Below are 15,168 nucleotides of genomic sequence, written 5' to 3'. Positions count from 1 at the left end.
CGATAGAACGACAGACAGAGAGACAGACAGAACGATAGAACGACAGACAGACAGAACGATAGAACGACAGACAGACAGACAGAACGATAGAACGACAGACAGACAGACAGACAGACAGAACGATAGAACGACAGACAGACAGACAAGACAGAACGATAGAACGACAGACAAGACAAGACAAGACAGATTTACGTGTTGTTCTCTGACATTATTTTCTCCTGAGCAGTAAATAGCATTGAGAGTCAAATGTAACAGTGCCACACACTTTTGAACCAATACCAGCGAGCAACCCAGCTGCCATTGTAGTCCAAACATAGTCGTGTGGTATTCCTCTCCTTTCTCCTCACTGCTACTTTCACTGCTCCCCAGACACCCCTGCCAAAGAGTATAAATAGACTGTCCCGTCCAGCTCAGACAGGGCCGAGGGTTCCTGGGCTATAAATTACCTTCACCTACCTCACTCACCAAGCCGTAAATCAACAGGGTTGCCCCTTTACTGACAGGAAGTGGAGGGGCCAGAGAGCAGGAAGAGGCCAAAGATGAACTGTGAGGAACATTGAACAGTAACGTCCCGGTGCGGGAGACACAGCAGGCGGAAACGCTCAAGTCCTTCTTGGGATCTGCAGCCCCAAGGCAAAGATTACGGCTCCCTCTCATCCTCACACAATGATGCTATTGACGGCTGTCATGCCAGAATGGGACACATTTGTCTCAGGCAGCAGAAATACATGGTTCGGTTGAAAAGGGGGGAGACATACGAGCCACGTAAAATCGCAAGGAATGTGGGCATGGTAAGACCCTTAACCAGTTAGACTCAAGATGCTGACATTCCTTCATATAGCGAACAAAGAGGCACAACGGTTCTAAAGCAATTTTAAATGATACACTACCATTCAAATGTATGTTTTTGAAAGAAGTCTCTGATGCTCACCAAGGCTGCATTTGACCAGTAAAAACAGTAATATTGTGAAATATTATTACAATTCAAAATAACAGTTGAATATATTTTAAAATGTAATTTATTTGTGTGAGCTGAATTTTCAGCATCATTACTCCAGTCTTCAGTGTCACTGTCACATGATCCTTCAGAGATCATTCTAATATGCTAATTTGGTGCTCAAGAAACATTTCTTGTTATCAATGTGCTGCTTATTCTATTTTTAGGTTTGGGATGAGGTGCTGTGTTTGGGCTGCAAACACAAAAGTAGTGGTCCTTGATCTCAGGTAGGGGTCTGAATCTGGCATGACTTTACGATGTCCAGTCTGCCTGACCTTTGAGTTTCACGAGTCAAAGCTAGTGAGAAGGATTTCTTGTTGTCTCTCTTAAGACACCAGCGCCACTCTGACTTGCCATTCTGCAATGGACCATTAACCCTCTTAACTCTGACAAAAGACAATGCATTTGTTTATAATACTCAAATCTGACCCCCCATGCGGAGTCTCGAGTGAAAACAATTAGTGTCTTCTCAGAAATAAAGGAGGATGTTGTTCGACAATATCAGATTTTTTTTTTAAAGAAATTAATACTTTTATTAGTAAGGACACATTACATTTTTTAAAAGTGACAGTAAAGAGTCAAGACATTACAAAAGTCAATTACAATTACAAAATTTATATTTTAAATAAAAGCTGTGCTTTCACATTTTCTATTTATCCAAGAATCTTCAAAAAAAAAAAATCATGGTTTTCACAAAAATATAAAGCAGCACAACTGTTTTCAAGATTGATAATAATAAGAAATGTTTCTTGAGCGCCAAATCAGCATCTTAGAATCAATTCTGAAGGAGCATGTGACACTGAAGACTGGAATAATGGCAGCTAAAAATTCAGCTTTGCATCACAGGAATAAATTACATTTTATATTACATTAAAATAGAAACAGATGTTTTAAATTGCAATATTATTTTACAATATTATGGTTTTGATCAAATAAATAAAGGCAGCGCTGTTGATATTTAATAATAGTGATGTATATAAAATGCTATTGTTCATTGTTCATTCATGTTTGTTCATATACATGAACTAATGGGTTATAATTTATTTAACATAACATGTCAAAAATGTATCAGTATAATAAACAAATTAATCTAGAATGATAAATGCTGTTAAAGTACTGTACACTGTTAGTTCATGATACCTAATACATTAAAGGGATAGTTCACCCAAAAATCTCACCCTCCAGTCGTTTCAAACCCATAAGACCTCCGTTCATCTTCAGAACACAAATTAAGATTTTTTTGAGGATATCTGAGAGCTTTCTGACCCTCCATAGACAGCAACACAACTGACACATTCAAGGCCCAGAAAGGTAGTAAGGACATTGTTAAAATAGTCCATGTGACATCCATGTGGTTCAACCGTAATGTTATGAAGCTACGTGAATACTTTTTGTATGCAAAAAACAAAACAAAAATAATTACCTTATTCAACAATTTCTTCTCTTCTGTGTCAGTCTTCGACGTGCATTCACAAGAGTACCATTGCTGTCTATGCAGGGTCAGAAAGCTCTTGGATTTCATGAAAAATATCTTAATTTGTGTTCCGAAGATGAACAAAGGTCTTTCGGGTTTGGGACGACATGAGGGTTAGTAATTAATGACAGAATTTTCATTTTCGGGCGAACTATCCTTTTAATATCAACTAATAAATACTGTAAAGTGTTACCAATTTTACTTATTTACTATTATTCCTAAAAACAACAAAATATCAAGTATAGATTGCCACAGACATGTGGATTTTTCATAAAAACATAGTGTCTTGGTCCAGAGGCAGCCCTTGGAATCAGTTCCCTGCACAGGATGCGTGGTATTCAATAACCCGGCATCGGTTACAACACCCCTTTTCGCCCTGTCAGTCGTGAGAAAATACACTTGTCATGGCAACTAGGCTGGTATGAGTCAGTCCCACCAGATCAGTTCATCATTGTTATCTTCCACGGTGGACAGAATGGCCGAGGACCATAACTGCAACCGCCGCAAATTGGCCACATTGTAAATCTCAGCACTGGCCCATTGACATGGAAATGAGGAGTCAAGTGCCTGGCTTTGGCACAACTCTGGGCTTCCTGCCATGGCCATGCCACCCACTGAGTGTGCCAGCCACCTCCACCGAGAGAATGTAGCAATATGTCATCCTTAAAGGCCAACAGCCATAATCTGTTTGCTGAACTGCTTCAAAATCCAGGTCAGATAAGACTCTAAGGAGGAAGAAAATCCTCCTACTTTTTGTTACAGGAGCCGTTCACTGTCAAACTGAATGTCTTTCCTCATACGTATATGGACAGATGGCTAGAGATGCAGAGTTTTTCACAATTCTAAGACATATGCACACATACAATCCACATAAACAAGTAGAAATAACTCTACTGGTGCTATTGGCCACAATATGTGTAAAGGTTTGTATAGAGCGCCACCAAATGGTGAAGATGCGAAATGCATAAAAAAAAAAATCTCAACAATTGTGGACTATGCTAAATATCTCATATTTAATTTCCATATGAATTGTTCTATGGAATCTCATTTATACATTTTGAAATATAAAAAAAATAAAACAAACAGATTACAAAAATAATAATAATAATAATAATTTCTGTCCTTATCCACAGACAGCTCATTGTGGTATTTCTTAAGAAGGTGCAAATGAGGCAAGGTCCAGCGTTCATGTGAGGAGTACTACATTCTTTCACAGTTCCATCTTAAATCATGCATGAACAGAGAACGAGTAACAGGAGGGGAGAGCCGAGCATGTGCAGAACAGAGGGGTGCTGCGGCCAAACAAACCATCTCAGCTCACCTGCCCTAGAAAAATCCTTTTAACCTCTGCACGTTCTGTTAACTACTGTAACTACACCACTGACACTGAGCAGTTACTGTAAGTCATCACAACCCTAGATGTAATTGAGCTTTCTTAGTTTGACAGTCTCTTCCGGTACAAAAAGTTAAGATTTTAAAAGTATTTATTTTTTCAATTACAATAAAAAAAAATTATATTTATTACAAATATTTTCTTTGGGTAAAAGTATCTGCAATTAAAAAATGTGAATGCAAATATTATTTAATAATGTAATATTTCATTATTTTTAATCATTTAAAAACAAAAGCAAATCTACTTCTAAAATAATACTTAATACTTCAGAAGAATACTACATACAGTTATACAGATTTTATAAACGTTTCATAACATTTTTGCAATTAAAATATTTAAATAGCAAAATTTAAACTGAGTCATCACAAATGTAAAATTATCTATATGTAGCTGCGAAACCCAGAATAAATAGCATAACTTTATGAAGATTACAAAAAACACTGACTTGCAAAAAATGTAGATGTGACAATAAAATCTACTAAAATGTATATAATAAATAGAATGTATAGAATCTATTACCATCTAATCTATTAAAAATATGATGATGGTAAAGGAATGGTTACTTATTCTAACAACAAACAATAGCTAATGGCATCAAAATGAATAGAAATACTGAACAACATTGACTCATTGTGCTTATGTAGTGATAAGAACAGAATAAGAGGGTGTGATCAACTTTACTCTTTGTCCTGGTTATCTCTGGTATGAATGGTATGGGACTTTTTTTACAGGGTTTCTTAACCAAGCATGGTAGGGAATAAGCTATTGTGTTTTCATATGTGTCCACGTCACACCTCTTTAAAGGCCAATAAACTTGGGATGGGAAGGTCACAGGTTGCCAACAGTCAAGTCAGGCATGAGGTTAGTAGAAAGATGCAAATCATCCATGACTGGCTCCAACTAAATGGAGTTGTAAGTAATGGAAGGCTAAGTTCACCGATGAACAGACGTTTGCTCTGACAGGCGACAGGAAGGACATCAGACTCAGCATTCCATGAAAACAGAGGCTACGACAGATGCTCAGGAAAGCTTCACTTTTATTTTAAAATGTGACTCAATTTTTATTTTCCTAAAGAATATGAGTGCCTTCTCAATTTAGTATGCCAAAAAAAAAAATTTAAGAAAAAAGACCAAATTGCAATTCAGTATACTGAATGTCATCACTGAATACTGTCATGTCGTCACTGTCCGTTACATTTTATTGTGATGAGCATTCTAATAAAGTCAATAGGAGATTTTCCAGCTTTATCTTGAAATTCTTAACATTCTTTAAAGGGATAGTTCACCCAAAAATGAAAATTCTGTCATTAATTACTCACCCTCATGTCGTTCCAAACACGTAAGACATTCGTTCATCTTCGGAACACAAATGATGATATTTTATATGAAATCCGACATTTTCATTTTTGGGTTAACTATCCCTTTAAACGATCAAAGTTCACCAATTCTACAAATTTGGACCAATTAATTTCCATGACTTTTCCATGATTTATCCAGTTATTTGGGATAACTGGAAAAAAGAGTTTTATTTTTTTATTATTATTATTCAGACCAATTCCAGAGCAATTCCACGTCTTTCTGACAGATTTATGAACCTGCTTAACTGACTCATTGAAATAAATGCACTTGAAAGTTTTGCTCAAACGTCAGACATCAACTATGGCTTGCAGGCATGTTTTAATCTAAACAAGCGCAAAATCTAGTCAATAAAATATTTAGGATCAAGCAAAACTAGAAAAATCAATATTCACTACAGAAATAGCCATTACTTTTCCATGACTTTGGAGATTTTATTACCGGCCAAGACTTTTACAGACTTGGCAAACAAAAACTCCCCAATATTTCCAAGTTTTCAATGTCCGTGAGAAACAAGAATAGCACTTAAAGCTGAAATGAGCAATAAAACTGTTTAAATGTACTAATGCAAGACATTTGGCTTGCATTCATTTCAGAATTTGAACACTTAGTGTTTATAGGTTGAGCCTGAACCTGTGGAATAGTAATACAGTACTGAACTGAAGGCCATACAGACATTGAAAACTAAACAAGATATCCTGCTTAAAGACATAGCTAAGCTTTAACAAATCTCAAAAGGCCTATTAAACATCTAACCAACATTGGACCCTCACCTCTGTACTGCTGCTCTCCTCCTCCGCCTCATAGCTGCTGCTTCTGGTGGGTGGCAGCTTGGTGCTGGAACTTCCTTCTCCATGTGTTTGTCCACAGGTACCTTTCCTCCTTTGTTTTTCCAGTCCACCACCGTTTTGTCTGGAGCTTTGGAGAAATTCTTTGCACTTGGGAAACACATCATCGTCATCATCTTCAGAAGAGGTCTCAAAAGCATCTGAACTCTCATTGGCTCGGGTGTTCGAGATTAGACCCAAAAAGCTGTCGTAATCTGCAAAGGTAATGGAGCTGGGCTTGTGCTTGATGATTCGGGGTAGATCGGCTCCCTTGGTGACTGGCAAAGGAGCCGAGTAAGGGTGCTCAAGGTGGGACGGTCCCACTGGAGAGGATGCAAAAGAGTAAGCTGGTTCTGATATGGGTCTGACTGTCAAATTAGAGAAACGATAAGTAGTAGATGAGGTGTTTGAGGAGTCTACATCAATGCTGTTGGTCACTGGACTATCTGAGGGAGTCAACAAATAGCTGAATCCGGTCTCAGCATCCATTTGGAGGTCAGGTTCACAATAAATGCCATTTAGTTCAAGTTTTGAGGTTGATATTGGAGCGGAAGTAATTTGATGTTCAATGTATTTCATTGTCTTTTGTTTTGTGAGACGATTCGAGATTTGAAGACAAGGTCCATCTTTGCTGACGAGCACTGGTACAATTTGATTGATCTTCTCTGATGAACTTTTATTCTTCAGCTCAAGTTGTGGTTGGTCTTTTAAAGGCTCATCTATAACAGATAATAGTGAATCAGAAGTATCTTTTAAGGTCAGGTTTCTATCCATGGTTGAATTTGCCATTGAAAGCTCTACTGAGAAAGTCATTTTGGGGGCCTCTTGCAAAGCTGATGACCTCTGTCCTTCAAAAGTCATCACAGGTTGATCTTCCATGTTTCAATCTACAGCTTGAAACTAGCCATAAGGAATATCCAGAAGAGTTTTTGTAAGATGCCAGAAACTGCCATGTTCATCATGTTCCACCATTTGGACTGAACTGGTTCCTCTGTGCTGATTAGCACTTTGTGCCGACCATCCTGAAAAGAAAGAACAGAAATTATGAGTTTGCTTTAAACGTGTGCGTGATTTTTTCGAGCTAGGTACATTTATTAGATTTTCTTTATCCAAAGGAATTGTGTTTCAATAACTTTTCTGATGGTGTAGTTCACAGTCCTGCTCGTAAAAACATCTTAAACCTATCAGCCTAAGGTCAACTGGTTTCCTTGCCTGGACAAGCTAATTAGACTGGTTTTGAACACTTTTTAGAAGGTCATTCTGGCCAAGACTAGTTAGACCATCTTAAACCAGAAATGCACCTTAGATGGGTTTTTTAGGCATTCTGTTTTCTTTTCAACAAGGAAATTGATGAAAATACATTTCAGCATTGCTTCTGATGGAAAAGCAGAAGTGTTATTCCAACAAAGATAAAAACAAACAAAGAATTACTTTTTATATTCTCAGTGGTAATCAAAAGTATGCCAAATTTGTACAGCGTTTACCCCGGAATATTGCTTTAAATGAGATAAGGATGCATTGGAGCATCGCTTTGAATGGGATTTTATGGAAAAGCACACATATATTTCACAAGGAGCTGGAAACATGAGTAAAATGAAAGAGTAACCAGGAATCCCACAGAGGAAGAGTCTGAAAAAAAAACAAAGAATCTCACAGATGGAGAAAGACTGAATCCCAAAGAGACACTCTGGGACGAATAGAGAGTCTCACAGAGGCAGAGAGAAGGGATAACGGAATCCCAGAGAAGCAAAAAGGGAATAACAAGGAATCTTGCACATGCATTGGAGCATCGCTTTGAATGGGATTTTATGGAAAAGCACACATATATTTCACAAGGAGCTGGAAACATGAGTAAAATGAAAGAGTAACCAGGAATCCCACAGAGGAAGAGTCTGAAAAAAAAACAAAGAATCTCACAGATGGAGAAAGACTGAATCCCAAAGAGACACTCTGGGAAGAATAGAGAGTCTCACAGAGGCAGAGAGAAGGGATAACGGAATCCCAGAGAAGCAAAGAGGGAATAACAAGGAATCTTGCACAAGTAGAGGAGGGAATAACAGGGGATCTGAGGGGTTGAACATCTGGCTCGGGCTGAGAGCATTCAAGTCTGGATTTGTTGAAGGCACGACGGTGGTGACATCAGTGCTATGAGGAATCCGGCTCTTCGCTCTCCAGTGGCTGATTTACAATGTACCCGTCCATTCATCAGACGACCTAAATGTCCCAGACCAGGCTGTGGTTAGCAACCCTGCTAACCCCCTCATTAACCCCCAACCACGCTCCACAAAAACACATATTAAACCACAGGAAGAGTCTGATTGGTGGAGAAAGAAAGAACATTCCTTTCTGACACCTTATAGCTGAAGAACATCATCTAGAGAGATGAACTGTGAAAGATAAAGATTATTCCTGGCAGGATGTTTCAATCAAGGGAACGATTGCGTGAAATCATGCTATACTGAGATGTGATTGGTCGGGGTTTTGTAAGATTTATTAGTTTAGCATGCAAATTGCATCTGACAGGCCAGATCATTCCAGAAGTGAATGCTGGGCTGTGGAAAGAAATGGGTACATTTCAAATAACATGGGCATTAAGTTTTTGTTTTTATAAAAATAAGATGTTAGGCTTAAATTCCCTAGTGAAAAATAAATATACTAAAATGCATTTGAAATATATTTATTTCATGCTAAGTCTACGACAAATGCCTTTATATATTTATGTACTTAATAAAAATACCCTGCAATTGTACTTTTAGTATACTAAACTGGTATACTTGGATTGAAACAACTAATTTTGTGCTTAGTGCACTTTAAATGTGTTGAAGTAGTGCTGAAGCCCAACTAAAGATATACTGAAGTATTTAATTGTGCTAATTTGGAACAATTGCAAGTATACTTCAGGTAGACTTTAAATATCTTGCATTTAAAGACAGATACTATTCAAAAATCATACAATCCTCAATAATAGTGACATTAAAACATGTGCTTAATGCACTTTAATTGTGCGGAAGTAGTGCTGAGGTCCAACTAAAGATATATGTATATCTGATTGTGCTAAATTGGAACTATTGCAAGTATACTTCAGGTAGACTTTAAATATCTTGCATTTAAAGACAGATACTATTCAAAAATCATACAATCCTCAATAATAGTGACATTAAAACACATTTTAGGCTTGCTATTAAGAAATGTGCATTGTGCACAAGTAGTTAAAGTTTCATTATAATTCTTATATCATAAGTCTCGAGCAACATGTTAGTAAATACAGCGGGTAAAATAAGTATTGAAAACGTCACCATTTTTCTCAGTAAATATATTTCTAAAGATGCTGTTGACTTGAAATTCTCATCAGATGTCGGTAAACAACCCAAGTAATTCATCCACACAAAGAAAACAAAACAAATAAGTTCAGAAATTAAGTTATGTGTAATAAATTGGAATGACACAGGGAAAAAGCACCTTTAGAAATGGTAGACTTTAAATATCTTGCATTTAAAGACAGATACTATTCAAAAATCATACAATCCTCAATAATAGTGACATTAAAACACATTTTAGGCTTGCTATTAAGAAATGTGCATTGTGCACAAGTAGTTAAAGTTTCATTATAATTCTTATATCATAAGTCTCGAGATGTATGTTAGTAAATACAGCGGGTAAAATAAGTATTGAACACGTCACCATTTTTCTCAGTAAATATATTTCTAAAGATGCTGTTGACTTGAATTTTTCACCAGATGTCGGTAACAACCCAAATCCATCCACACAAAGAAAACAAAACAAATAAGTTCAGAAATTAAGTTATGTGTAATAAATTGGAATGACACAGGGAAAAAGCACCTTTAGAAATATATTTACTGGGAAACATAGTGACGTGTTCAATACTTATTTTACCCGCTGTATGTTAATAGATTTGAACTGTACTTCGTATGAAATAAATGTATTTTAAATATATTACTACTAAGGTGAAGTGCATATTTTAGATGCTAATCACCATTTCAATCATCTTTTCAGCACTTAAATAGTCAAATGTGAAAAAAAAAAAGTTTTAAAGTGTACAAAATGAACAGATGTATATAATTAAGTGTGCAGTCTTGAAAAGTGACTGATATTTTGTTTTAAAATCGATATTTACACTTTTAACCAAAAACACCCAACTACTCAAATATTTAAATAATAGCCATTCAATTCTTGATTGAGAATTGCCTGGGGAAAAAAAGAAGTCAACTCAAAACAACTTTTATAAATATAATAGCATAAAAGATCTATTTTTTCTAGTCTAACAGTAATCTATTTATTATCATCAAAAAGTAAATAACAATAACAATAAATAACAACAAAAGGTTGACATGTACTGTCTTATATAAATAACTATATTGTAATAAATATTTTTTCTTTTTAAATAATAACTAGATTACATTGAGACTACAAAATAAATTGTTGTTTTTATCTTATTGTATTTCTGAAAGTTGTTTCGAGTTATAATACCTATTATGTATTATATTTAATATAAATATTGCATATTTAGCACTATTAGTCATAGAAAGTCACAGAAATATCAATATTGATCTTCCAGTGGTCAACTCGGAAACAGAAAAAAAAAAAAACATATTTCACTGACTGATATGCTTATCTTCACAAAAGCCGTTTTAGGTAGGCGTGGTTGACTCTTAACTTTTATAAAGAATATCTCTTTGGATTTGAGACTTTAGTCTTTGCAACTTTATAGATCTTCTTTATGCACCAAGAGCTTGTAACACTTCAAAGAGAAAGGAAAATTTGAAATCGCATCATATGACCCCTTTAAATAATAGCCATTAAATTCTTGATTGAGAATTGCCTGAAAAAAAGTGACTGAAAGTCAACTCAAAACAACTGTTATAAATATAATAGCATAAAAGATATATTTTTCTAGTCTAACAGTAATCTATTATTATCATCAAAAAGTAAATAAGAATAACAATAACAATAAATAACAACAAAAGGTTGACGTACTGTCTTATATAAATAACTATATTGTAATAAATATTTTTTTCTTTTTAAATAATAACTAGATTACTTTGAGACTACAAAATAAATTGTTTTTATGCTATTGTATTTCTGAATGTTGTTTCGAGTTATAATACCTATTATGTATTATATTTAATATAAATATAATTTATGTATTTTATATAAATATTGCATATTTAGCACTATTAGTCATAGAAAGTCAGAAATATCAATATTGATCTTCCAGTGGTCAACTCAGAAACAGAAAAAAATACATATTTCACTGACTGATATGCTTATCTTCACAAAGAGTTTCTTTTCATGCACCTTCCAGTATGGAACTTTTGCCAGTGGTCATCAACAGATGGAAATACTGAATATTCCCGTGCACTCCCAAGCATGCATTGAAAATCAGAGCTGTATCTGTGGTGTTAAATGTGAGAAGGGGGCCAGCTGGCAGCCCTGACTGTGGCCTTCACTCATTTAACACGTCGCCTTGTGCTTCACTCTCATTCTATCTCACTCACACACACACATACTCAAAAAACATGGTCAAATTTCAGCAAGAGAAAGGAAAACATGCACCTGCCCTTAACAAAACCTCAGGGCTTTAACCTTTAAAAACTGATAAGAAGAGAAACACCAAACACCACACAAGGTCAGTGACTCACAGCCACCTACAGCTCTTGACTTCCCATGTGCCTGCGACACATGCAAACATGCTCATAACCACAAACAGTATAGAACACAGGTTATGCAATATATGACACTATACCTATATGTCAGATATTACAATGCACAAAAAACCTGTATAATGTTAGTTCACATGAAATAATTTGGACATGCTGTATTTCACTTCAAATTACTATAAATAGAATTTTGCTGATTATTTTATTATTATGTATAATGCATTTTTAATGGAACTCACACAGAGATTACATGCAATACTTATAGTTTTAAAAATAAATTTGTTAAATCATAAGACCGTTTAAAATGATCTAGTCAGAAGACAAAAGTAAAAAGTGATTAAAATGGTGACAATTCTGGTGATCAGTAACTAATTTAACAGTGTAAAGTTTAGTATCCTTTTAAATTGTAATCTTTAGTATCCTTTTAAATTTTATAATCTGTCACTCAGCATGAGACAATATTTGGATGTTGCATAATTGGAAGTTACAACATTTGTTTTGTAATTTGCCCAAAAAGAGAAAACTTTGTCTCTCATGAGAAACAGTGTTGCAAGTGTAACCCTGATTAGATCTAGTCCTCTCACCTCCTTTCCTTTAGCCCGTTTTTCTCTAAAGCCACAGTAAAAGGAGGCCTCCTCATTCCCAGCTGTATAAAAGACTTGATCCAAACAGCCAAAGAGGATTCTGCACTGTGAATGTCACTCAAGCATTCTACAAGTTTGTCGTTGAGCGCAAAGTGTTGCAATACATGAAAAGGGGCAAGCAGTGTTTTCTTTTCACTTTACACACTGTGAGTGACTGTTAACGCTGCCATTCCCATTCATTTTACAGAGATCGTTATTAATTCATTACACAGTGTACGTTTCACCACAACTGTAATGGTCCTGTAAAAACGAACACAGAGTTACTGACACGTGTAAAGTTGAAATAGTCCTGTGACCCCCTGCATATGTTCCTGATGTTTGATATGCATCATTCAGAGTCACATTTCTGAGCATTTTAATGCACACATCAAAAGTGTGCATTATATATTCATTTTAAAGTTAGACATTTTCAAGATTGCATAAAGAAAATGTATATTGTATATTAGGTCCTGGTCACCATTTCTCTTTTAGTATTTTTATTCACTTTTTTACCTTTACTGGTTTATTTTAAAGGACCCAGCAATACACCAAACGCGTAAAAATGTGAGATATAACATTGCAATTGCTAGAAATAAAGTTTCAATTATGACAAATAAAGATGCAGTTAAAAGAACGAGTCACAATTGTGAAATTTAACATTCTAAATGTATTATATAAATTCACACGGGGGAGGGGGGAGGGGGGTTATAAAGTGGCACTTATGAGAAATAAGGATGCAGTATAAAGAAAGTCACAGCTGTGAAATTTAGCAGTCAAATTACAAGATATACATTTATAAGAAAAGATATAAAGTGGCAATTATGAGAAATAAAGATGCAATTTAAAGAAGTCACAATTGCGAAATATAACTGTCAAATGGCAAGATATAAATTCACACTGGAAGATCTAAAGCGGCAATTATGGGAAATACAGAAGCAATTACTTGTTTTTATTAACAGGCTTCTGTTATGTGGTCTCTTCATTAAAAAGGTGAAGTTGCATGCATAAATAATTATAAAACAACTAACAAAATGCTACTTAAAATAGTTTTAGATGCAGTAAATGCAGAATGTCACGCCACAGAACATATGAACTACCCATCTAAAGATGTTTAAAGCATATGTAACATTTTCCAGCGAGTCCTACCATTTCACTTTCACATTTAGAAGCACATTAAACTTCAAATGTATTCATTTGGCAGACACTTTCATCCAAAGCGACTTCAAGCTATCAGTATTCTCTGTCATGAACTTTATCCGTCATCCACCTGCACTGAAGAGTCTCCAGCAGGTCAGCATTAAAGCTGAAGTCTCTGCCCTACAGACAGACTTCTGCATATTAAAACAATGAAGGCCTTCTCACCTTAGAGTAGTTCAGAACATGCTAGGAAGTCCAGCGGCTGTCACGGTCATGATGAGGAGAGTGCAAAGTGTCTAAGGTCCCATTAAAAACAAGAAACGTGCGTGTGGACGCGCTCAGCCTTCGTGAGCGTCTCCTTTGCCTCTTCTCCTTGGAAATTCAAGGCAACTCCTCCGCAGAGGGAGAGGTGCTGTCATCACAAATTCCCAAAAATCCCCACAGGCAACGGGAAGCCTGAGCATGCAGTGACTAAGTTATTCAGAGTAAGAGTGGAAGGGGAGGAAGAATGTATAGTTGTTGTTAGAATGATGGTTTGGAGGAGGAGTTACGGCTAAGGGGAAAGGGTGAGAGAGAGAGGAAGAGAGAGAGAGATACTGTTGTGTAAACAAGGCCTGCACCAGCCAAAGTTTAATATTTGCAGTTAAGGGTTGGTTCAAACTAAGACAGGGTTGCCAGATTTTCCTGACAAAACCCAACCAATTACTACTCAAAACTAGCCCAAAGCAATCGCATTTCGAGGGGCATCCCTGGTAAAACTCGCATTCCGGTGGGGTAAAATACACGTTTTTTGGCGGGGTTTCCCTGGTAAAATTGGCATTTTAGGGGCTAAATATCACGTTATTGGGGTCGCTATAAATGACAAAGAAACAGCATATAACACATCAAATTAAACATGTAATTTTGAAGTACAAAGACAAAGTAATAATTTGATATTATTAGGCATGGTAATAACCCTCAATTCATTACCAACAAAATAAATCAAATAAAGAAACACTGAACAGCAGCCAAAGCAGGCTCAGCATTGCCATGGGCGCTGCCAAAATTGACTCTGAGACTCCATAATCTTCAAAGGCACTCGAGCAAGAAAAAAGCAAGACCTTCTCAAAAAGAGAGGGCTTATGTCACCACCAGTCTGTACTACATGGTGATCACCACAAGGGCAGCAGATGAAAAGCAGCAGCAGGCTGAGCGATTGGCAGGACTGTGTGAATGGATGTCTTTATTTGCAGCGGTGGAGCCCTGGAGGTGAGGTGACCCTTCTTTGCACTGTGGGGATCCGGCTTAATCACAGCTGGATCTTCATGTAGCTCAGCCAAAGAGGCTCTCTTCTGATCTCTTTCCTCCAGCACTGAAAAGCAGCCCTGTTTCTTGGATTCTCTATGTTAGATTTGTGGCTTAGAAGACAAGGAGCTCTCTCTCTGTAGAACTGCTATAACGCACATCCACTGAATGCCACATAGAGTTGTGCTTCTGTAGTGCTCCTCTCACTGAGAAGATCAATCATTAAAAATGACCTGTTCAGCATTCTGAATGCCAATGTCCAGTTATGTCAGTTATTTCTGACAGATTTTAAATCAGATCAGAGAACTCATATTGAGAGATAAAGTCATATTTATGCTTTCAAAAATGAATGTCAAACCATAAGACCAAATGACCAAAATAAATTTGGATTCGTTAGAG

The 15,168-nt window shown here is 36.2% G+C and overlaps 1 protein-coding gene across 2 annotated transcripts in view; it reads right to left on the bottom strand.

Moving 5' to 3' along the window:
• The window catches only part of stard13b (StAR related lipid transfer domain containing 13b), an 84,373-nt gene extending 70,408 nt beyond the window's left edge, over positions 1 to 13,965 (bottom strand). Inside the window, exons 1-2 of one of the 2 annotated variants that reach the window (XM_016568350.1) lie at positions 13,711 to 13,965; positions 5,994 to 7,069 (exon numbers count right to left, since the gene is read on the bottom strand). In XM_016568350.1, the coding sequence (XP_016423836.1) occupies positions 5,994 to 6,926 (933 nt within the window). In that variant the 5' untranslated portion in view covers positions 6,927 to 7,069; positions 13,711 to 13,965. Of the gene's footprint in view, positions 1 to 5,993; positions 7,070 to 12,309; positions 12,388 to 13,710 lie in introns of those variants that run through there. The other variant, XM_016568357.1, reaches the window with a different exon arrangement.
• Between the last annotated feature and the right edge of the window lie 1,203 nt (positions 13,966 to 15,168).

Source organism: Sinocyclocheilus rhinocerous, unplaced genomic scaffold (genome assembly GCF_001515625.1).
Source record: "Sinocyclocheilus rhinocerous isolate Xijiao unplaced genomic scaffold, SAMN03320098_v1.1 scaffold1965, whole genome shotgun sequence".
Classification (NCBI taxonomy): Eukaryota; Metazoa; Chordata; class Actinopteri; order Cypriniformes; family Cyprinidae; genus Sinocyclocheilus; species Sinocyclocheilus rhinocerous.
The sequence above is the reverse complement of the archived record's forward strand: the minus strand, read 5'-3'. Positions and strand labels throughout refer to the sequence as shown.